At 39.2% G+C, this 22,977-nt stretch overlaps 1 protein-coding gene across 9 annotated transcripts in view; it reads right to left on the bottom strand.

Annotated features, from left to right (window-relative positions):
* HECW1 (HECT, C2 and WW domain containing E3 ubiquitin protein ligase 1) overlaps positions 1 to 22,977 on the bottom strand; it is a 449,514-nt gene that overhangs the window by 193,523 nt on the left and 233,014 nt on the right. For all 9 annotated transcript variants that reach the window (XM_009452959.5, XM_063814176.1, XM_016957318.4 and 6 more), the window contains one exon: positions 8,059 to 8,153. In XM_009452959.5, coding sequence (XP_009451234.1) covers positions 8,059 to 8,153 — 95 coding nt within the window. The remainder of the gene's footprint in view (positions 1 to 8,058; positions 8,154 to 22,977) is intronic.

A 22,977-nucleotide genomic window follows, 5' to 3' on the forward strand; every position in this document is an offset into this window, starting at 1 on the left:
GTGTCCATAAAACACCAGGGCTTCATAGATGTCCTGACCCCAATTTCAGAATGTGGCTCTTACAAACATAGAAAGGATTTCCACTTTCCATTAGGATTTCCATTTCCACTTTGCATAAATTTTTTCTAATGTCATTTCTACAGAAAATTCAACTTGAAGAGAAGGTTTAGAACCAACTATTGGGGATCACAGAATGCGATTTGGCGTTTTGCTTCTTAGAGTCCAGACAGAAAGGATGTAAACCACCCACCCCTACACTATGGCAGCTGAACCATAGCTGGTGGGAAAGGTGTTTCAGAAAACAGCATCTCCAGACTTGAGACCCCAGAATGCCTCGTTAGTGTGAGCTCTGGACCTCTTCCCCTCAAACTGAACAGATTCCTTAATGTTGGGCTAGGATAGAATCTAAACTTCCAAAATGCCTCTTTGAGAGGTTAGAGATTGTGAGTAGGGCCTGGGTAAATTATCTAGAGAGAGGATGCCGAATCCCTTCCCTTTCTTTCTGTTCTAGAAGGGCAAGTCCACCTGATGCCTTGCCCAAAAAGCAAATGTACAAATGTCCCCACTGCTGATCAAACCTGAAATTAGTCTGATCAAAACCTGAAGGGACTTTTGCAGGAGACACATTTATGAATAAGCTGCCACTATATTCTGGGTTAAATTTGCTTACAAGAAATAAAAGGCTTGATCAGAAATCATGGCTGTGGTGTGTGCACATTTCAGCTTACTCCTTCTGGAAAACCCTGCATCATGTTCTGGGCCTGCCCATAATTGGTCCTTACAAAGTACCCTATATTGTCCACCTCCAGAGGCATGGAATAGTGCTCTGTCATTGCCTCTTTTCTTGTCTGTCTCCCCGCTACACACTTGCCCGTATCTTAGGCAGGTGGCTTGATGAGCATGGGGATTTGTCTTGTTTGGTTTTACATGCCTAATGGTTAGCCCCAAGGAGCTTACTGACAAATATTTACTAAGTACATAAATGACATTGAAGCCACAGACTACATAAAGATGCCCAGAATAACTGTTCTGAGCAGACCTCCATGGTTGAGGGGCAGAGTGTTGCATGGACTGGAGAGGTGGAAGCAGAAGGGCTGAGGAAGTGGAAGCAGGTTCTGGGAAAAGAAGATTAGAGGCAAGAGGCTTTGAGCATCAGAAAACAATTTGCCAGATTAGCAGCGAGAAAAAATGTGATGTGGATTCTCAGCTAGAATAAATTATACATTATGTTGATATCTAACCATCAACTTCTATCACCCTTGGAAACTCCTTTTCTATTCCACCCTTGACTTTTGAGAATGGAGACAAAGTTTAAAAGTTAACAATAGTCAGAAGATCTTGTAAAATAACCCCTTAAAAAGGTCATTCTAAAACTCTCTAGTAAATGTCTGGGCAGCATCGATCCTTTGCATGTAAATAAATCATGTATGTAATTCTAGCTCAAGCACTCAAGATTACTTTTATTGTGTTTTATCTGTATCATTTAATCTATAGCTCCTACAAATCAAAATGCTTTCTTAAATTCTCCTCTAAGAAAAGGCTAGCAGACATTTATGAAGGGAATAAATAAAAATAGAATATTGTACTGTATAACTTCTTCAGACGTCTTGCTTCCCTAGCATAACTAGAATTACTTCAGTTAAAAACAGATTTTCAGAATATTAGGGACTAAGTCTCAAAATTTTGTCTCATCATAGTATTGTTAATGAGGTTTCCTTTTAGTGCTGGTTAGCTAAGTATTGGTGATATGCTGCAAAAATAAATTCTGGATGTAATAGTAAGGCAACAGGAAAACAATTCACAAAAGGCTGCTATGGCTATTATAAAATCCAAGTCAAAAAATAAATGCCATGTCACTTTCCCAAAATACCATGGGGCCAAGTTTCCAAAATCAGAACTGGAAATGAGGCAAGTTTAAGAACATGGCTATAGTGCCATGAACCTGGTGATATCATGAAAGCCAGAATTCCAACTAAATCCTTAGAAAGCCCCATTTTCTTACGAGTTGAGGAAAATGACTCTGAAATTTCCCCAAGTCCCTCTTTGTGCAGAGACAGTTCTTTACACAGCATAATGAATAGAAAACTACAATTAAGAGAAAATAGCATCTTGGGCAGTCCTGTGGTTCTGAGGTCTGTGTAAGGCTGCCTGCTCTCCCGGGATCTCAGGGGGCGGGTCCATCTCACTGGGGCAATGCAGTCCATCCCAATTAAACAGAGAACAAACTCTCCTTCTCCATTAGTTTTTGGATACTCCTTTTTGACACATTTCAAGGGTAAAATTGAGACTTCATCTGGACACACTGGATGAAGGGGATCCTTTGGCAACTTTGGGGACCTTCACCCCAATATGGAAGATACATGGTGATTGATGTTTATTGGAACCTGGTCTTGCCATTTCATCTCTGCCAAGTACAAGGGCTCAAGACCATTTATTATAAAGTTGAGGTGTCTTCCAAATTAATTGGCTTATGTCTAACAATTCTAGGTAGCTGGTCCCATCAGTCGGCAACCTGTGGATTCCTTTTGCTACTAATGCTACTAACTTGGTTGAAGTATTTTCCAGGACATTTTATAACCTATAGCAGCTGGTCCATAGTTGCTTTATTATGACTTGAAATTTTTTTTGAAATATCTACTTTTAAAATCCCCAAGAAAAACGCTACTATAGCCAAAGGTAATGACCTAGAATTTGGGGAAGGGAGGGTATTTATCAATTATTTGTCCACTGCAGGAGACTCAGACTGATGCGGAGGAGGAAAATCTTGGCCCTATTTTAGAGTGCTAATTTAGCCTATATTGGTGTGGAAATGTCCTATTGAGTTGCCTTTTCTTTAAGAGGATAGTATCAACTCTTACCTCTGCTCAGGGGGTCTGACAAAGTATATGAATCTGTAAACATGAACTAGTGAAAAGATAGTTTAAATTTGTTCTTCGTTCTTTTTTTTTTTTTTGTGAGACAGTCTTGCTCTGTTGACCAGGCTGGAGTGCAGTGGTGTGATCTCGGCTCACTGCAACCTCTGCCTCCCAGGTTCAAGTGATTCTTGTGCCTCAGCCTCCCAAGTAGCTAGGATTGCAGACATGCACCACCATGCTGGCTAATATTATTTTATTTTTTATTTTTTTATAGAGATGGGGTTTTGCCATGTTGGCCAGACTTGTCTTGAACTCCTGGCCACATGTGATACACTCACCTTGGCCTCCCAAAGTGCTAGGATTACAGGCGTGAGCCACTGCACCCAGCCGTTCTTTGTTCTTTGGCAAATAACTTTACTTTGAATGTTATGCTGTTCAGTTATTATCAAAAGCTTGGTTGCAGAGGCACTAGATTAACATGAAGGAAGAAGAAGAGGACCTTCCTATGTTTACTTCCAACTTCTCATTGAAAGAGCCAGAAGATACAGAATATGAAGTAAATAAATAAACAATAGCAATCTGAGGTAAGAATAAGAATAATCCAGTGTAACATAATCCTGATGGGTTTTCCACACATTTTAATGCTGATAAAGACAACATAAGAAATACATCTTTGACTACACATGACCCAGCCTCTAAATCTAGAGAAGTCTCTACTCCAGAGTAGATGGCCCCACACGGGGTGGGAATGTCATGTCCTCAGCCTGCCCTGCATGCTGGTGGCCTTTCCCGATTGCTTGGACTCTACCAGAGTCATTCCCCAGCTACCTATTTTCTATCTGGAGGCCGCAGTCCCAGGCCTCAGCGTGGGTGGGGAGGAGGCCCACTGCACTGCCAGGTGAACGCTCTGCAGGGAGGGTCTCATAAACCAGGTGTGGGAGCAGTATGCTCGGGACTTGAAAGACTCTCACTTACCTGGCTCACACCAACAGCTTCAGACTGCATCAGAGTCTCCGGCACTGCAGGAGAACCGGCAGGCAAAGGGAGGGCCCCCACTCCCTCCAGCAGCCCCTACAGATGATGCCGGCTGGGTGCCTGAGAGTGGGAAGAGGAGGATGTGAAAACTCACTGTCAGGTCTAGACCCAGCAGGGCAGCCTGGTTATTTTCAGTGGACTGTGTGTTGGGCTAAGGACAGTTTACCCACCTTGTCTTTGGCAAACTGTCGTGATGGGCTGATTTCTGTTTTTTGATGTATAATCAGAGAAAGAAAAATATATCATGGGGCTTATTTAAGAAGACTGTAATGGTAATGCACAAGGGGTAGTTAGCAAGGGCCAGAATATGGAGAGGAAGAGCTTGCTTTGACAGTGATTTTCTACAGAAAATAAAAGAAAGACATAAAACGTGATAGGTGCTACTAATAAGACACAAAAAGTATGAAAAACAGGAGGATATATAGGGACAATAAGTCCCATATTCTTTAAACCTAAGACAACTAGGTCTCCTTCCCTGCCAGGCCTGAGCCATTTCTCACCCCGTGCCTTTGTACAGGCCATCCCTTCTGCTGGCCTTGCCTGTCTGTCTTCAAGGCATGGCCAAGGCCCACTCATGGCGCCTGCCTCAGGCCACGCCCCCTCCTCCTGCAGCCAGCACAGCTGCTGCAGGTGCCTGGTCACGGCTTTCTCTATACATCAGCACAGCAGGCTTCACGCTCCAGTACTGGAGACTTTATATAGTATTATAATTTATAATGGAGTAACTGTGAGTTCTCAGTGACAGGGCTTATATTTCATTTATCTCTATAAGCACATCCATCATAGTTTCTGATATACAATAAATGAGAGCCCCAGAAAGACAAGAGTAGAAGACAACCTCTTTTTAAACAAGGACCTCAACAGTTGCCCATGGGACAAAGACAAAGATGAGAGGGAACAAGACAATGAGAAAAAGAATTGATGCATCGTGAGACCATACAATGCTCAGAAAATTAAAGCGCTGATTACACCAAAGGAGCATGTGACAGCTTGTTCCTCCTTTTCAAAGAATGGTAGGTTTAGCGTATTGTCACAGACCAACTCAGTGACTTTGGGGACATGATATAATGGCAATACACAGCAACTCTTCATAAGAGATGAATGCAGCAGCAGCAATCCTCAACCTAGAAGTTGACACTCCAAGTTTATCAACAAATTGATAGAGGGAAACCTCACAGCATTTCCCCTTAGAAACTGTGTGCTCAAGTCCCCAGACGAGACTGCAAAGGCTTATTTAACCTGGAAAGTTGCTAGATTATACCCAAACTGAGCTGGGTTGCAAAAAGTATAAGTGAAATGTGGTTCTGCTCCATCACCATATAGCCAAATGATCACTTAACCAGAAGGGTAGTTCCTGCCTCTCTCCACAGATGTGCTGGGCATCAACTAGAATAATGCGTGATAAACAGCTTTGAGAAGTGTGCCACGCTATCAAACAAAGGGGGCTCCTCCTAGTGGCTCCTATGAAACCTAATTGCCCGTGAAAATACAGTCCTGTGGGATAGTGTGTACTGCCTCCTGCCCTGGGACTCCAGGGACTCATTTTCACCATGACAATAGGAGCCCAGGATTTCTCTCTTTGTCCCTGGTGGCAGAGGGGCTATGCGATCGAGCTCTCACATGCTTGGGGACTAGAAGTTGTCTGCAGGATGTACATTCAAGTGTCAACCCAAGTGTCTACTGATTTGTGTGACACAATCATTAAGGAGATAAAAATCAGGGTGACAGCAATATGTCAAAATATTTCAAGATGCCAGAGTTTGAAGTATGAGCAGCAGCAGCTCATGTGGAATGACAAAGATGAGGTCAGGGCAGTAGCAATCAGGCACCTGCTGAACCTTGTGTCAACAGTGTGATGGAAGCATCTCATTTCCTCTTCTGAGGTACAAGCCTTTGTTTCTGGTGATGGCAGCCCTTGGGGAGCATATGCTTGTTGAAAATTTATCCTGCCCTAAGGAGCTGTACATCATACTTTAGAGGCCATTTTCTGGGCAGTTGGCCTCTTGCTTAATTTTAAGCCTACATTGCACAACACTGTGATGATGTGTCACATTTTGCACTGGTCTGAGCAGCAGGTGAACATCTGGAGTCTCCAGCAGGCTGAGTTCAGAGAAGTCAAATGCTCTAGGGAGCTTTATTTAAATAAGAAAAAGTGCTTCAGGTAAGAATTTGAATTCCAGGGCTGGCCAACACACCCACAGTATCATTCCAGAGCAGAAGAAGGTGAGGAACTCCTCTCCCCTACGAGCCTTGAGCCAACAGGCCAGTCCCATCAGTGGGCACAGCCCATTCCTGCTAAGGGATCCTTGTGTCTGCCTCATTCAGTGAACTGCTGTGTGTTGGCAAGAGGCCAGGCCTGCAGTGGAAGGGTTTTCCCTAATTGGCTTCACTCCACTTCCTGCCTCCTTCCTTCTCTGCCTGTTGTGTGCTCAGTGCCTTCCTGCTCTGTCTCCCTAGCTTCTGGTTCACTTTTTCTTTTCTGCCTCGATTTAGCTGTCTCTAAGCTACCTTGATTTAGTTGTCACTCCACCCTCAATGATTGGCTAACAGGTGTCAGGACATGTCTGGTTTTAAGGGGTACCCTCTTTTGAGGGATGCCCAAACAAACGGGCCTGGAAGAGAGGTTCTGGCACTCTGAGGACACTTCCCTAGATTCTCACACTTAAATTGCTGTCCGAGTCAGACAGGAATCACGTTCCAATCTGCATGGCCAGTGAGGGAAAAACAGCGAAGCCGTCAAAAGCACATGTGCCTCTCCCTCTCTTCCCACTGCGCTTCCCGCTATGAGTTCCGGGATGGGAAACCCAGTTCAGTGTCCAGTCCTGCCGAGGATGGAGGCAGCCAGGCTTTGGGCCTCGGGCCTGCTTACCTTACTGCTTACTACCAAGGCCTCAATTAGCTCGTCTTCAGGATGCTGCAGAACTGATTTGCAAAGCAGCAAAATGGAATATTTTTTGGAGTCAAAGTCCTTTCTGAATCATTCATATTTCATGTCAAATACTTTCTCTCTCTCTGTTTTTTTTTTTTTTTTTTTTTGAGACGGAGTTTCACTCTTGTTGCCCAGGCTGGAGTGCAGTGGTGTGATCTCTGCTCACTGCACCTGGGTTCAAGTGATTCTTCTGCCTTAGCTTCCCAAGTAGCTGGGATTGCAGGCGCTTGCCACCATGCCTGGCTAATTTTGTATTTTTAGTAGAGACAGGGTTTCACCATGTTGGCCAGGCTGGTCTTAAACTCCTGACGTCAAGTGATCTGCCTGCCTGGGGACTCCCAAAGTGTTGGGATTACAGGCATGAGCCACTGCGCCTGGCCTTTTTTTTTTTTAATGTAAAAAAAAAAAAAAAAAAAAAAGAGTCTTTTTTATTTCCACTAGCATGACAAAGTCCTCCACTGGTTTCTGTCCAGCCTCCCCAGTTGGTCATTTAAAATTTATGTGAAAAGGAAAAGGAATGCCATTTCTCAGTGCATTTCAGCCTAATCAGATGCATTAAGAACTAAGTGAGAAGCACTACAAAGATTAAAACTGGATTGTAACTTAGGAAAGATGGCATCTATTACCACAGGCCTGAGCAAAGCCACACAGCAGGGAACAAAAGAAGTGACTTAAATCCTGGATCTGCAACGAGTTCTGTGACCTGAGATAGATTATTTAGGCTCCTTGGCCACTGTCCTCATTTATACACAGAGAAGGGTGAGAGATTCTGGTCTTTCCAGGCCTATCATGTTATAATTCTATGACTAAAATCAACCTGAGGCAATAAATCCTACTCCATTAATTTATTTACAAGACTAAAAGAAATAAAAACATAAGAAAATATAAATATTTAAAACCAAACAATTAAAAAATGTGATCCAAAGAAAAGGCTTCTTCACTGTGATTGCACATGTCTCTATTAGAAACATTTGGCCATCTAAGGAAAATATAGAAGCTTGGCTCCTCCCTAACACACAAGTGTAGCATGAGCTTTAGTAAGGTCGACTATGGATCTCATTCCTCTTGATTATTTTGAGGTGTCTCTCCATTTATTCGTAATCAATCTATCAGTATATCTCCATATGTGTGTATGTACACGTACACACACACACACACACACGCACGCACAAGAACAAAATAGGAAAGTGAAGAAAGACCAGAGTTAGGTCTAACCAAAGACGGAGAAATGAGACTTACAGGAGCTGCCGAGTTTTTGACCGTGACACTGGGGGTGGTTGCTCGCAGGGCCCCACTCACTCCATGGTAGTATTTGAAGCAGATCTTAGTTTCAGCTGAAAGACAAACAAAAAACGAGACTGAGAAGTAGGGTGTAACCCAGGGAGAGACAGCTATGGCCACAGAGGACATCTCTAAGAACTGCAACATAATTCCCCCACGAGCAAGCCAGGCCACACTCGACAATGATGCTCCTCATGTGGCCTCAAGGACAGGTCTGACTTCTTAAAACTGTGACATGAAAAACTGTTCTGGCCTTAACATTTTTGTATCCAAGTTAAGTCCATTATTTAGACTTCTCAGCATCCATCCTACCCCATTAGAGGTCATTGATTTAAAACACTTAGTTCTAAGATGTGAGGTGGGTGGATGCCTATCACCTGTCTGTTTCTTCTGTAATGTCCTATTATTTAATTCATTGTGATTAATATCTTGGTAATTTGCAGAAAGACTTTGAGAAGTTATTGAAGTACATAGGAGAGAGGCATATTTTCTAAACTCCTGTATCCATCAATGATAACCTCTTTGCATCACAATTTGTTTCCTTCAAAGTTCTATAGATGTAGCTGGCAGTGGTAGCACGCATCTGTAGTTCCCAGCTACTTGGGAGGCTGAGGCAGGAGGATCACTTGAGCTCAGGACTTTAAGGCTGCAGAGAGTTATAATCACATCAGTGCACTCCAGCCTGGGTAATAGGGTGAGACTCCATTTAAAAAAAAAAAAAAAAAAAAGGAAAGTTCTATAAATGGTTAAGCAGAATGTAAAGAGTTTAGGGGGATCACACTGGGTTTGAATTTCAGCTCCATTATTTACAATCTGTGAGACAATGAATAAGTCCCTGTACCCCCTGTTAAAATAGGACTTCATAAGACGTTGGTTAAGCAAATAAAAGTGCTTCGATTCAATTAAGTGCTCAGTAAATGTTAGTGATTGTGATGATGTGATGACTAAATGACAACATCAGTCCTTTTCCTTCTGGCATTTAGTTCCCTAGAGGACAAGATCTGTAGCTAACATGAGTTTAGTTCATTTGAAGGTGACTTGCTTTCCCCAATTCACTGTTTATAGGATTTGTTTTCTTAAAATTTAAAAAAATTACCAGGCTATGTCTTGGTCCCTTATATTTTGTTTGAAACAATATGAGAAATCTCCAATTTGAGATATTTTCTCTCAAATATGGAAATTTGCCTTCAATTATCATATTAAAAATAATGTCTACAATTTTCTTAGCATGCATTTGAAATGTGCTCAGAATGGAAAATACGAAAAATGAAGATAAGTATAAATGAAATAACAATCTTCTGAGATTTTTGCATAATTGAGACTATAAACTATAGAATAATACATTTTGCTTTTTTAAAAAATTGACATTATGAAATAAGCATGGCCAACTATCATTTAAAACTCCTCAAATAACATTACTTATTATACAGAAAAACTGAATAGATTTACACATTGCAAATATTTCCTATATTTGGAAATTCAGGCTTTTCTCTGAAAATCAATTACTTTTTACAAATTTTTTTTTAAGTTCAAATTTTCTCCCTAGGACAATGGAGGAAAAATCGCTAGATACCTACCCGACATCCATTCTACCTTTCCTCCTTAATAACAGAATCTCAGTTTTATTTTGATTGATAATGTCCAGCTAAAGTACTACATTTTGCAGCCTCCCTGGCAGAATAACACCTATGCAGTTTACCATTGTTATTTTAGGATCTCTGTTATATGTAGCTAAACATAAACCTAACTGATATGTAAAGGTTTCCTCAATGCTATAGATACGAATATTGCAGTAGTCTTCTTTAGGTTAAAAGATATGGGCCGGGCACGGTGGCTCACGCCTGTAATCCCAACACTTTGGGAGGCCGAGGTGGGTGGATCATTTGTGGTCAGGAGTTTGAGACCAGCCTGGCCAACATGGTGAAACCTCATCTCTACTAAAAATACAAAAATTAGCTGGGTGTGGTGGTGCACTCCTGCAATCCCAGCTACTTCGGAAGGCTGAAGCAGGAGAATTGCTGGAACCCGGGAGGTCGAGGTGGCAGTGAGCCAAGATCACGCCATTGCACTCCAGCCTGGGCAACAGAGCAAGACTCAGTCTCAAAAAAAAAAAATATATATATATATATATATTTTAAGGATCCTCCCTTCCTGGGGCCAAATTGCTTTCCAAATAACACTTTACACTTCTATCAGGAAATGTGACTCTGATCATCTCATAGAACCCTTGTTAGCACTGAGCATCATCACTTAAAAATAGGCTTAAAATAGAATCCGATTATTATTTTTGTTTCATTTATTTGATTATTAGTAGGGTTAAACTTTTTCATTAAATTTTAATCAGCTATTTAAATTTTTTTGAAGCCATTTAATTGCAGTTGCTCAAGTTTTCCATTACCTGGGTGACGCCTGGATGCTAACCAGTCCCTCTGTTAGTGGATGTGTTCTTACTTCAGATATGCCTGTACTTTGAGTTTCCTTCCTGAGTCACTTTCTCTATAGTTCTTTCACATGTCTGTTGATTGTCTTTTCAAGCTCTTGGTGGACAATCTTATAACCCAGTTCTGTACTTATTCTCCAAGACACCTCAAAGTTGTCCCCATGTTAGGTCTACACACTCAGATCCAATACTGTGTTGGCCTGAGAGGCAAGTTTCCTATAAGTCAGGGATCAGGGAAGGACTCTGAATAAAGCAGTGAGCCATCTATCTAGTTAATCACGATGAGTTAGTGTTGCCTACTGCATGAGTTACTCTGCCTGTAGGTGCCTATGGGATCAGCATGGAGGGGCCAAATGGCCTCACCTTAAGCTCAGTTGGGTGGAAAGGACTTTTAGGTACCAGGAATCCCAAACGGGCACTACTAGATTTCCATTTAAAGAAAAAATTATTTCAATGCCTTTGAGCAAAAAGGTCAGGGAAATTACATACAATCTTGCATTGAACTCTATTGCTAGATGAAAAAATCAGTGCATATTTTCAGCCAAGAATTCATGGAACACTTCAAACTCTGTACTCTTCTTTGTTTCTTCCATTTTTAGTTTTTTATTGATACATAATAGATGTACATATTTTCAGGATACATGTGATGATTGAATACATTCATATAATTTGTAAAGATCAAATGAATGTAATTGGGATATACATCATCTTAATTATTTGTCTTTTTTTGCGCTAGAGACATTTGAATTATTCTCTTCTAGCCATTTGGAAACATATGATAGATTATTATAAATTACAGTCACTCTATTGATCTATCAAACACTAGATTTTATTTCTTCTATCAAACTGTATATTTGTACCCATTAATCAATATCTATTCATCTTCTTCTTCCTTCTACCTTTCTTGGTCTCTGGTAACCACCAATCTACTCTCAATCTCCATGAGATCCACTTTGTTAGCTCCCACATACGAATGAAAACATGCAATATTTATCTTTCTGTGCTTGGCTTATTTCACTTAACATAATGACCTCCAGTTCCATCCATGTTACTGCAAATGACAGAATTCCATTCTTTTTTATGACTGAATACTATTACATACCACATTTTCTTTATCCACTCATCTATTAATGGGTACTTAGATTGATTCCATATTTTGACTGTTGTGATCAGTACTGCAATAAACATGGGAGTGCAGGTATCGCTTTGATATATTGATTTCCTTTCTTTTGGCTATATACCCTGTAATGGAATTGCTGGGTCATATGGTAGTTCTATTTTTAATTTTTTGAGGAATCTGTTAGTTTTTCATAGTGGCTGTACTAATTTACATTCCCACCAGCAGTGTACGAGGGTTCCCCTTTTTCTGTGTTCTCACCAGCATTTGTTGCTCCCTGTCCTGTTTTAATTGGGGTGAATGATAACTCACTGTGGTTTTGATTTGCATTTCCCTGATGATTACTGATGTTGAGCATTTTTTTCATGCATCTGTTAGCCATTTGTCTGTCTTCTTTTAAGAAATGTCTATTCACATCTTTTAAAAGATGCTACTTAAAAATCAGATTGTTTTTTGCCCTTGAGTTGTTTACTATACCGCATACATTTTGGTATGCTGTATTTCTATTTGATTTGTTTCAAAAAATTTTAAAACTTCTTTCGTAATTTCTCCATTAGTTGTTCAGGAGCATGTAGTTTAATTTCCATATGTTTGTGTAGTTTCTGAGGTTTCTCTTGTTAATGATTTTGTTTTATTCCTTTTGTGGTCAGAGAAGATACTTGATATGATTTCTACTTTTTTGAATTTGTTGACACTTATTTTGTGGCTTAATATATGGTCTATTCTGAAGAATGTTCCATGTGTTGATAAAAAAAATGTGTATTCTGCAGCAGTTGAGTGAAATGTTCTATAGATGTCAGTTAGGCCATGTGGTCAGTGTGTAGTTTATTTACATTTCCTTGCTGGAATGATATGGCCATTATGGAAAGTGGGGTATTGAAGTCCCCTATTATGATCATATTGTAGTGTATCTCTCATTTTAGATCTATTAATGTTTGCTTTACATATTTGGGAGCTCTGGTGTTGGGTGCATAGATATTTATAATTTTCATAGCCGCTTGCTGAATTGACCCCTTTATCATTATATAGTGACCTTCTTTATCTCTTTTCACAGTCTTTGATTTGTAGTCTATTTTATCTGATGTAAGCATAGCTACTCTTGCCCTTTATGGTTTCTAGTTGCATGGAATATCTTTTTCCACCTCAATACTTTCAGTCTATATGTGTCTTTATAACTGAAGTGGGTTTCTTATAGGCAGCATATAGTTGGGTCTTGTTTCTTTATTAACTCAGCCACTCTATCCCTTTTAATTAGAGAATTGAGCATATTTATATTTGTTATTATTATTGATAAGTAAGGACTGACTACTGCCATTTTGTTGCTTGTTTTCTGTTTTTTATTTCATTTTATTTATTTTTTTTAACAGAGTCTTGCTCTGTTGCCAGGCTAGAATGCAGTGGCGCAATCTTGGCTCACTGCAACCTCCGCCTCCTATGTTCAAGTGATTCTCCTGCCTCAGCCTCCCGAGTAGCTGGGACTACAGGTGTGCGCCACCACACCCAGCTAATTTTGTAGTTTTAGTAGAGACAGGGTTTCACCACGTTGGCCAGGATGGTCTCGATCTCTTGACCTCATGATCTGCCTGCCTCAGCCTCCCAAAGTGCTGGGTTTCAGGCGTGAGCTACTGTGCATGGCCTCTGGTTGGTTTTTAATTGCTCTCTTCCTTTTTTCCATATTTCCTATCTTCCTTTGTGGTTAAGTTATTTTCTCTGGTAGTATGTTTTTTTGCTTTTTATTTTTAGTGAATCTATTATAGGTTTTGCATTTTGGTTGCCATGAGGCTTACAAAAAAATCTTATAGATGTAACAAGTTATTTTAAGGAGATGACAACTTATCTTAGATCACAAAGAATAGAAACAAAGAACAAATTAAAAAAAAAGCCTCTATAATTTAACTCCATCCTCCCAACATTTGGATTTTACATTGTCTCAATTTACATATTTTTATATTACTTATCTCTTAACAGGTTGCTAAAGGTACTACTGTTTTTGATCAATTTATCTTTTGGGCTTCCTACTAGAGATATGAGTAGATTGCACACCACAATTACAGTATTAGAGTATCCTGGGTTTGTCTGCGTACTTAATTTTACCAGTGGATTTTATATCTTCAAACGTTTCCTTTTTACTCATTAGTGTTTTTTGTTTTTGTTTTTCAGATTAAATAACTCTCTTTAGCATTTCTTGTATGATGGGTCTGGTGGTAGTGAATTCTTTTAGCCTTTGTTTCTCTGGGAAATAATTTATCTCTTTTCTGTATTTGAAGGATAACTTTGATGGATACAGAATTCCTGGGAGGCAGTTTTTTTTTTTTCCTTTCAGCACTTGGAAAATGTCATCTCACTCCCTTTTGGTCTCTATGGTTTCCATTAAGAAGTCTGCTGCCTGATGAACTGGAGTTCCTTTATATGTTCTTTGCTTTTATTCTCTTGCTGCTTTTAAGATGCCATCTTTGTCCTTGACCTTTGAAAGTTTGATTATTATATGCTGTGGGATAGCCTTATTTGAGTTGAATCTGTTTGGTGTTCTCTGATCTTTCTGTATCTGGATGGATATATACCTCTTTCTCAAGTTTTGGGAAGTGTTCTGTTATTATTTCTTTGAATAAATTTTCTCCTTGCTGTTGCTCAATTCCTTTTGAACACCAATAATTCTTAGATTTGGTCTTTTGAGGTAATTTTCTATGTCTTGTAGGTGATCTTTGTTCCTTTTTATTGTTTTTTCTTTTTCTCCTCTGTGTATTTTCAAATAGCTTCTCTTTGAGCTCACTGATTCTTTTTTCTGTTTGATTCAGTCTGCTGTTGAGAACGTGTAATAAATTTTTCACTTCAGCAAATATATTTCTCAGTTCCAAGATTTATTTTTAAAATTATTTCAATCTCTTTGTTAAATTTCCTTGATAAATTTCTGAATTGCTTTTTCCATCTTATCTTGGAGATCGCTGAGTTTGTTTAAAACTGCTATTTTTCAGTTGTTAGAGAGTACACGTATTGCTGTCTCATTGGGGTCAATCACTAGTTCCTTTCTTTGCCCACTTGAGGAGGTCATGGTTTTCTGTTTGCTGTTTTTCTTGTAGATATACAGCTATGTCTTTGCATTGAAGGATTAGTTATTTATTTCAGTCTTCTCTGTCTGGCCTTTTTTTTTTTTTATTATTGGATATGTTTGTGTAGAGATTCTTTGTAATTTACCTGTTGATATCTTTCTTTTTTTTCCCCTACTATAAATAATTGCCTCCTTTTTGACACTAGATGGCACATTAAACCCAGGTTTGCCTCACTTCCAGTAAACAATCAGATTGCTGCCCATCCTGAATGGAGGAGGTCCCAAAAGGGTTATCCCAGGACTATGGAAAAACTGGCTAAGGGCTCATGCCAAGGGGATCTATGGAACAAGCTTTCCACAGCATGGTGCTGCTGAACACTCACTCTGATTTAGTGTCTCCTTTGGCTGAGCTATATCTCAGAGTTTCCAGGGGTGGTGGTCTTTCCTCCTTGCTTTGTCAATGGTTGCTCTCAGGGATAGTTCTCTCTTCAGGCACTCCCAATGCTTCTCGTGGGTTGAGGCAGGGACAAGTCTCCTGCCAGGGAACCCAAAATGATGTGGAAGCTGGTTGTCTACCTCCATTTCACTTTTTCCAGTGTATAAATCATGAGTTGGGGAAAAATTTTCCATGCACTTGGTGCCAGGTAGATTGAGGGGAGGGGCATTGTGGATATGGAAGTCTGATTCTCTTACCATCTGCTCAGAGTTTTTTCACTGCTTTGTGGCCCTGAGAGCTGTCTTACCCTCATATTTGAGTTCTGGGATATTGCTGGTGATCACTTTGGTGCCATACAATTGTTTTAAATTTTAAATTGTTTTCTGTGGGGGGAAGTGAAGCCAGCTTGCCTCTATACTACCCTTTTGGAAATGGACATCATGGTACTCTTCTGAGAAGTTGTTGGCAAAGGTTGTCTTCCTTTTTCTTAAACGAGTATTTTAATACTATGTTCCAGTGTTTAGCAACTTGATTATAAATTGATCTTCCTTTTATTTAACCTAAATATCCCTGTAATTTAAAATGATTTCCCATTCTAGCTGAAAAGGGATATTAAATCATTAAAGTTTCTTCTTATTTAGGGGTGGGCTACAAATGAAAGCCATCCATAAATATTAAAACACATGCATCAATAATATATATATATTTATATTTTCAAGTTTGGGCCGGGGTGACCATGTCATTCACGAAGTAGAGCAAAACTGAAGTTTCTACCACTATAAATATGTATATTTATACACAGATTGCAACTATAATCTTTATTTAAGGGCTTGTATTCAGAGAGTACAGATTGTTTCACTTCAGTTTATTATCACTTAAAGAAAGGAGAAAATTGCTTCCCTGCCCCCCCACCTTCCTACACTGTTAAGGGATTAGTAGGCCAGCTGTAGCACTGGAGACATCAGTATGCAATGATGATAGGAGACCTGAGTAAGTAAAATGTTCAATTAAGTTTAAAAGCAATGACTTAAATTTGTCTTAACAGTTAATTAGCACTTACTCTGTACCAGGCCATTAATAATATTTTCTAATTTGATCCTCACAAGAATCCTATGACGTATAGCCAATCATTATTAGCCTTCTTAAAAAAATGTGTTTAGCACAATGCTTGGCATATAATCAGACCTCAGTAAATGTCACCTGTCATTCTTATTTTACATCTAAGGAAATTGAGGTCAAAATTAAGGCCACTTACATAAGGTCACACATATGGTTCATGGCAGACCTAGGATTTAAGCAAACATTAACTCCTTTCTTGGTGATTTGTCTCTCAAAAGTTTTTAATAACTCAAGTTTGCTGACCAGCTAGCAGAAGTAAACTTCCACTTTCAGTAATAATGTACTAGGTAATTCAGAGAACATCTAGAAAAGCTGTTAAAATGTAGAAATAATTCTGCCAAAAGTAGGGTTACCAAATCAAATACAGGACACCCAGTTAAAATTGAGTTTCAGATAAACAAAGAATGAATTTTTAGTATAAGCAGGTTTCGATTATTGCATGGAATACACATACAATAAAAATATTATTCATTGTTTATTTTAAATTCAAATTTAATTAGATGTCCTGAAAGCTTTTTCCCCTAGATCTAGAAACCCTAGCCTGAAGGCATCAGAGACCTAGCAAGGCAGTGGAAAATAAAATAATGAGGTCAAGATACAGAACATGAAAACTCAGAGATAAGCCCAGGATTTGGGGTTGTTTCTCTAGGGGTAAATGTGTTGATTCTAAAAGAAGCATCTGAGAGTCCGAGAAGCTGAAAAGAATATTTGACAGGTTTGCAGGGTTAAGGGGATAAAACTTAAAAATCTAAAGCCTGTCAAAAAGGAAAGCTCTGGTAATTCCCTTACGATTCAAGGTGGGACTCTGAATAATGAATGGATATACTGTTGAGAAATATACCAGCCTTAGCCTTCTGAATCATCTCAAGCCTTGAAATTCAATTGAGGTTATTCTGGATTGCTAGACATTGGTCAGAAGAAAATGTAAAACCCCTCAGGAGGAAAGTAGCATCATTCTAAGCCTCATCTGATTTCTACAAGTTTTCATTTACATTGTACAGTTCTTAATTAAAATTGACCAAGCACACACAAAGACAAGGCAATGTAAAAAAAAAAAAAAAAAAAAAAAAAAGAAGAAGAAGAAAGAAAAAAAAACAGCTGACAAAGAAAAGGCAGATACACAGAATTTCCAGATATCAGAGTCATCAGATACAGGCATATGTTCCGTAACAAGTAGATGTCACTCCTGGGAATCTCACCCCCATCCCCCACAGCAGCCACAGCAAGACCTGCCCTAAAAGAGTCTGAGCTCAGACACGTCTAGCCCTGCCCCCACCTGGTGGTCCTTCCCTACCCACCCTGGTAGTGGAAGATAAAGGGCATATAATCTTGAGAGTTCTAAGGCATCGCCCACCACTGGTCCCTCTGCATACTACTACAGCCAAAACTCTCTGGAAAGTGCCACCTCCTGGTAGGAGGCCAAACAGTACAAAAATAGAGCATTAAACAACCAAAGCCAAGGACCCCTATGGAGTCCATTGCACCCTCTGCCACCTCCACCAGAACAGGCACTGGTATTCATGGCTGAGAGACCTATAGATGGTTCACATCACAGGACTCTGTGCAGATAACCCCCAGTAACAGCCTGGAGGCAGGTAGACTCGCTGGGTGGCTAGACCCAGAAGAGAGACAACAATCACTGCAGTTTGGCTCACAGGAAGCCACACCATAGGAAAAGGGGACAGTACTAATTCAAGGGAACACCCCAGAGGCAAAAGAATCTGAACAACAGCCTTCAGCCCTAGACCTTCCCTCTGATAGAGCCTACCCAAATGAAAAGGAACCAGAAAACACCAATCCTGGTAATATGATAAAACAAGTCTTGTCAATGCCTCCCAAAAATCACACTAGTTCACCAGCAATGGATCCAAACCAAGAAGAATTCCCTGATTTACCTGAAAAAGAATTCAGGAGGTTAGTTATTCTGCTAATCAGGGAGGGACCACAGAAGGGCGAAGCCCAATGCAAGGAAATCCAAAAAATGATACAAGAAGTAAAGGGAGAAATAGTCATGGAAATAGATAGCTTAAAGAAAAAAACAATAAACAATTCAGGAAACTTTGGACACACTTTTAGAAATGTGAAATGCTCCGGAAAGTCACAGCAATAGAACTGAACAAGTAGAAGAAAGAAATTCAGAGCTTGAAGACAAGGTCTTTGAATTAACCCAATCCAACAAAGACAAAGGAAAAAGAGTAAGAAAACATGAACAAAGCCTCCAAGGAGTCTGGGATTATGTTAAATGACCAAACCTAAGTATAAACAATATTCCTGAGGAAGAATAGAATTCTAAAAGCCTGGAAAACATTTGGGGGAATAATTGAGGAAAACTTCCCTGGCCTTGCAAGAGACCTAGACAGCCAAATACAAGAAGCACAAAGAACACCTGGGAAATTAACCACAAAAAGATCTTCCCCTAGGCACACTGTCATCAGGTTATCTAAAGTTAAGATGAAGGAAAGAATCTTAAGGGCTGTGAGATAGAAGAACCAGGTAAACTATAAAGGAAAACGTATCAGATTAACAGCAGATTTATCAGCAGAAACCCTGCAAGCTAGAAGGGATTGGGGCTCTATCTTCAGCCTCCCCAAACAAAACAATTATCAGCCAAGAATTTTGTATCTAGCGAAACTAAGCAACATATATGAAGGAAAGATATAGTCTCTTTCAGACAAACAAATGCTGAGAGAATTTGCCATTACCAAACCACCACTACAAGAACTGCTAAAAGGAGCTCTAAATCTTGAAACAAATCCTGAAAACACGTCAAAACAGAACCTCTTTAAAGCATAAATCACACAGGACCTATAAAACAAAAATACAATTTAAAAAGCATAAAAACAAAAACAAAGTACACAGGCAACAAAGAACATGATGAAAGCAATGGTACCTCATATTTCGATGCTTACATTGAATGTAAATGGCCAAAATTCCCCACTTAAAAGATACAGAACCGCAGAATGGATAATAACTCACCAACCAACTATCTGCTGCCTTCAGGAGACTCAACTAACACATAAGGACTCACATAAAGCAAAGGGGTGAAAAAAGGCATTTCATGCAAATGGACACCAAAAGTGAGCAGGGGTAGCTATTATTATATAAGACAAAACAAACTTTAAAGCACCAGTGTTTAAAAGAGACAAAGAGGGACAGTATGTAAGGGTAAAAGACCTTGTCCAAAGGAAAATATCACAATCCTAAACATACATGCACCTAACACTGGAGCTCCCAAATTTATAAAACAATTACTAATAGACCTAAGAAATGATATAGACAGCAACATAATAATAGTGGGGGAACTTCAATACTTCACTGACAGCACTAGACAGGTCATTAAGACAGGAAGTCAACAAAGAAACAATGGACTTAAACTATACCTTGGAACAAATGTACTTAACAGATAGACATAGAACATTTCATCCAACAGGCCGGGTGCGGTGGCTCACACTTGTAATCCCAGCACTTTGGGAGGCCGAGGCAGGCGGATGACTTGAGGTCAGGAGTTCGAGACTGGCCTGATCAACATGGAGAAACCCCGTCTCTACTAAAAATACAAAATTAGCCAGGCGTGGTGGTGCATGCCTGTAATCCCAACTACTCGGTAGGCTGAGGCAGGAGAATCACTTGAACCTGGGAGGCAAAGGTTGCAGTGAGCCGAGAGTGCGCCATTGCATTCCAGCCTGGGCAACCAGAGCGAAATTCTGTCTCAAAAAACAAAACAAAACAAAACAAAAACAAAAACGAAGAAAAAAAAGAACATTTCATTCAACAAACACAGAACACACATTCTATTCAACAGTGCGTGGAACTTTCTCCAAGATAGACCATATGATAGGCCATAAAATGAGCCTCAATAAATTTAAGAAAACTGAAATTATATCAAGCACTCTCTCAGACCACAGTGTAATGAAACTGGAAATCAACTCCAAAAGGAACCTTTAAAACCATGCGAATACATGGAAATTAAATAAACTGCTCCTGAATGAGCACTGGGTCAAAAACGAAATCAAGATGGAAATTAAAATATTCTTTGAACTGAATGACAATAATGACACAAACTATCAAAACCTCTGGGATACAGCAAAGGTGGTGCTAAGAGGAAAGTTCACAGCCCTAAATGCCTACATCAAAAAGTCTGAAAGAGCACAAACAGACAGTTTAAGTCATATCTCAAGGAATTAGAGAAACAAGAACAAACCAAACCCAAACCCAGCAGAAGAAAGGAAATAACCAAGATCAGAGCAGAACTAAATGAAATTGAAACGAAAAAAAATTACAAAAGATAAATGAAACAAAAGCTGGTTCTTTGAAAAGATAAATAAAATTGACAGACCATTAGCAAGATTAACCAAGAAAAGAAGAGAGAATATTCAAATAACCTTACTAAGAAATGAAACAGGAGATATTACAACTGATACCACAGAAATACAAAAGACTATTCAAGGCTAGTATGAACACCTTTATGCACATAAACTAGAAAACTTAGAAGAAATGGATAAATTCCTGGAAAAATACAGCCCTCTTAGCTTAAATCAAGAAGAATTAGATACCCTGAGCAGACCCATAACAAGCAGTGAGATTAAAATGGTAATTTAAAAATTACGAACAAAAAAAAGTCCAGGACCAGACAGATTCACAGCAAAATTCTACCAGACATTGAAAGAAGAATTGGTACTTTTGACACTATTCCACAAGATAGAGAAAGAAGGAACCCTCTCTAATTCATTCTGTGAAGCCAGCATTACCCTAATACCAAAACCAGGAAAGGACTTAACCAAAAAAGAAAACTACATACCGATGTCCTTGATGAACATAGATGCTAAAATCTTTAACAAAATAGTAGCTAAATGAATCCAACAACATATCAAAAAGATAATCCACCATGATCAAATGGGTTTTATAAGAGGGATGTAGGGATGGTTTAACATACGCAAGTCAATAAATGTGATATACCACATAAACAGAATTGAAAACAAAATCACATGATCATCTCAATAGATGCAGAGAAAACATTTGACAAAATCCAACATTTATGATTAAAACTTTCAGGAAAATCGGCATAGAAGGAACGTACCTTAGTGCAATAAAAGCCATCTATGACAAACCCACAGCCAACAAAATACTGAATGGGGAAAAGTTGAAAGCATGCCCTCCGAGAACTGGAATAAAACAAGGATGACCACTCTCACCACTCCTCTTCAACATGGTACTGGAAGTCCTAGCCAGAGCAATCAGACAAGAGAAAGAAATAAAGGGCATCCAAAGCAGTAAAGAGGAAGTCAAACTGTCACTGTTTGCTGATGATATGATCGTTTACCTTGAAAACCCTAAGGACTCCTCCAGAAAGCTCCTAGAACTGATAAAAGAATTCAGCAAAGTTTCTGGATACAAGATTAATGTACACAAATCAGTACCTCTTCTATACATCAACAGCAACCAAGCAGAGAATCAAATCAAGAACTCAACCCCTTTTACAATAGCTGCAAAAAAAAATTAAATTAAATTAAATTAAAAAAATTTAAAAAACCTTAGGAATATACCTAACCAAGGAGTTGAAAGACCTCTACAAGGAAAAGTGCAAAACACTACTGAAAGAAATCACAGATGACACAAACAAATGGAAACACATCCCAAGCTCATGGATGGGTAGAATCAATATTGTGAAAATGACCATACTGCCAAAAGCAATCTACAAATTCAATGCAATCCCCTTCAGAATACCACCATCATTCTTCACAGCATTAGAAGACACAATTCTAAAATTCATATGGAACTAGAAAAGAGCCCACATAGCCAATGCAAGACTAAGCAAAAAGAACAAATCTGGAGGCATCATACTACCTGATTTCAAGCTATACTATAAGGCCATAGTCACCAAAACAGCATGGTACTGGTATAAAAATAGGCACATAGACTAGTGGAACAGAATAGAGAACCCAGAAATAAACCCAAATACTTACAGCCAACTGATCTTCCACAAAGCAAACACAAACTTAAAGTGGGGAAAGGATGCCCTTTTCAACAAATGGTGCTGGGATAATTGGCTAGCCTCATGTAGGAGAATGAAACTGGATCCTCACATCTCACCTTATACAAAAATCAACTCAAGATATATTAAGGACTTACACCTAAGACCTGAAACTATAAAAATTCTAGAAGATAACATCGAAAAAACTTTCTAGACATTGGCTTAGGCAAGGATTTCATGACCAAGAACCCAAAAGCAAATGCAATAAAAACAAAGATAAATACCTGGGACCTAATTAAACTGAAGAGTTTTGCATGGCACAAGGAACAGTCAGAAGAATAAACATACAACCCACATATTGGGAGAAAATCTTCACAATCTATACATCTGAGAAAGGACTAATAGCCAGAATCTACAACAAACTCAAATCAGTAAGAAAAAAACAAACAATCCCATCAAAAAGCGGGCTAAGGACGTGAATAGACAATTCTCAAAAGAAGATATACAAATTGCCAACAAACATATGAAAAAATACTCAACATCACTAATTATCAGGGAAATGCAAATCAAAACCACAATGTGATACCACCTTACTCCTGCAAGAATGGCCATAATAAAAAAAATAAAAAAACAGTAGATGTTGGCATGGATGTGGTGCACAGGGAACACTTCTACACTGCTGGTGGGAATGTAAACTAGTACAGCCACTATGGAAAACAGTGTGGCAATTCCTTAAAGAACTAAAAAT

The sequence above is a fragment of the Pan troglodytes genome, chromosome 6 (assembly GCF_028858775.2).
Source record: "Pan troglodytes isolate AG18354 chromosome 6, NHGRI_mPanTro3-v2.0_pri, whole genome shotgun sequence".
NCBI lineage: Eukaryota > Metazoa > Chordata > Mammalia > Primates > Hominidae > Pan > Pan troglodytes.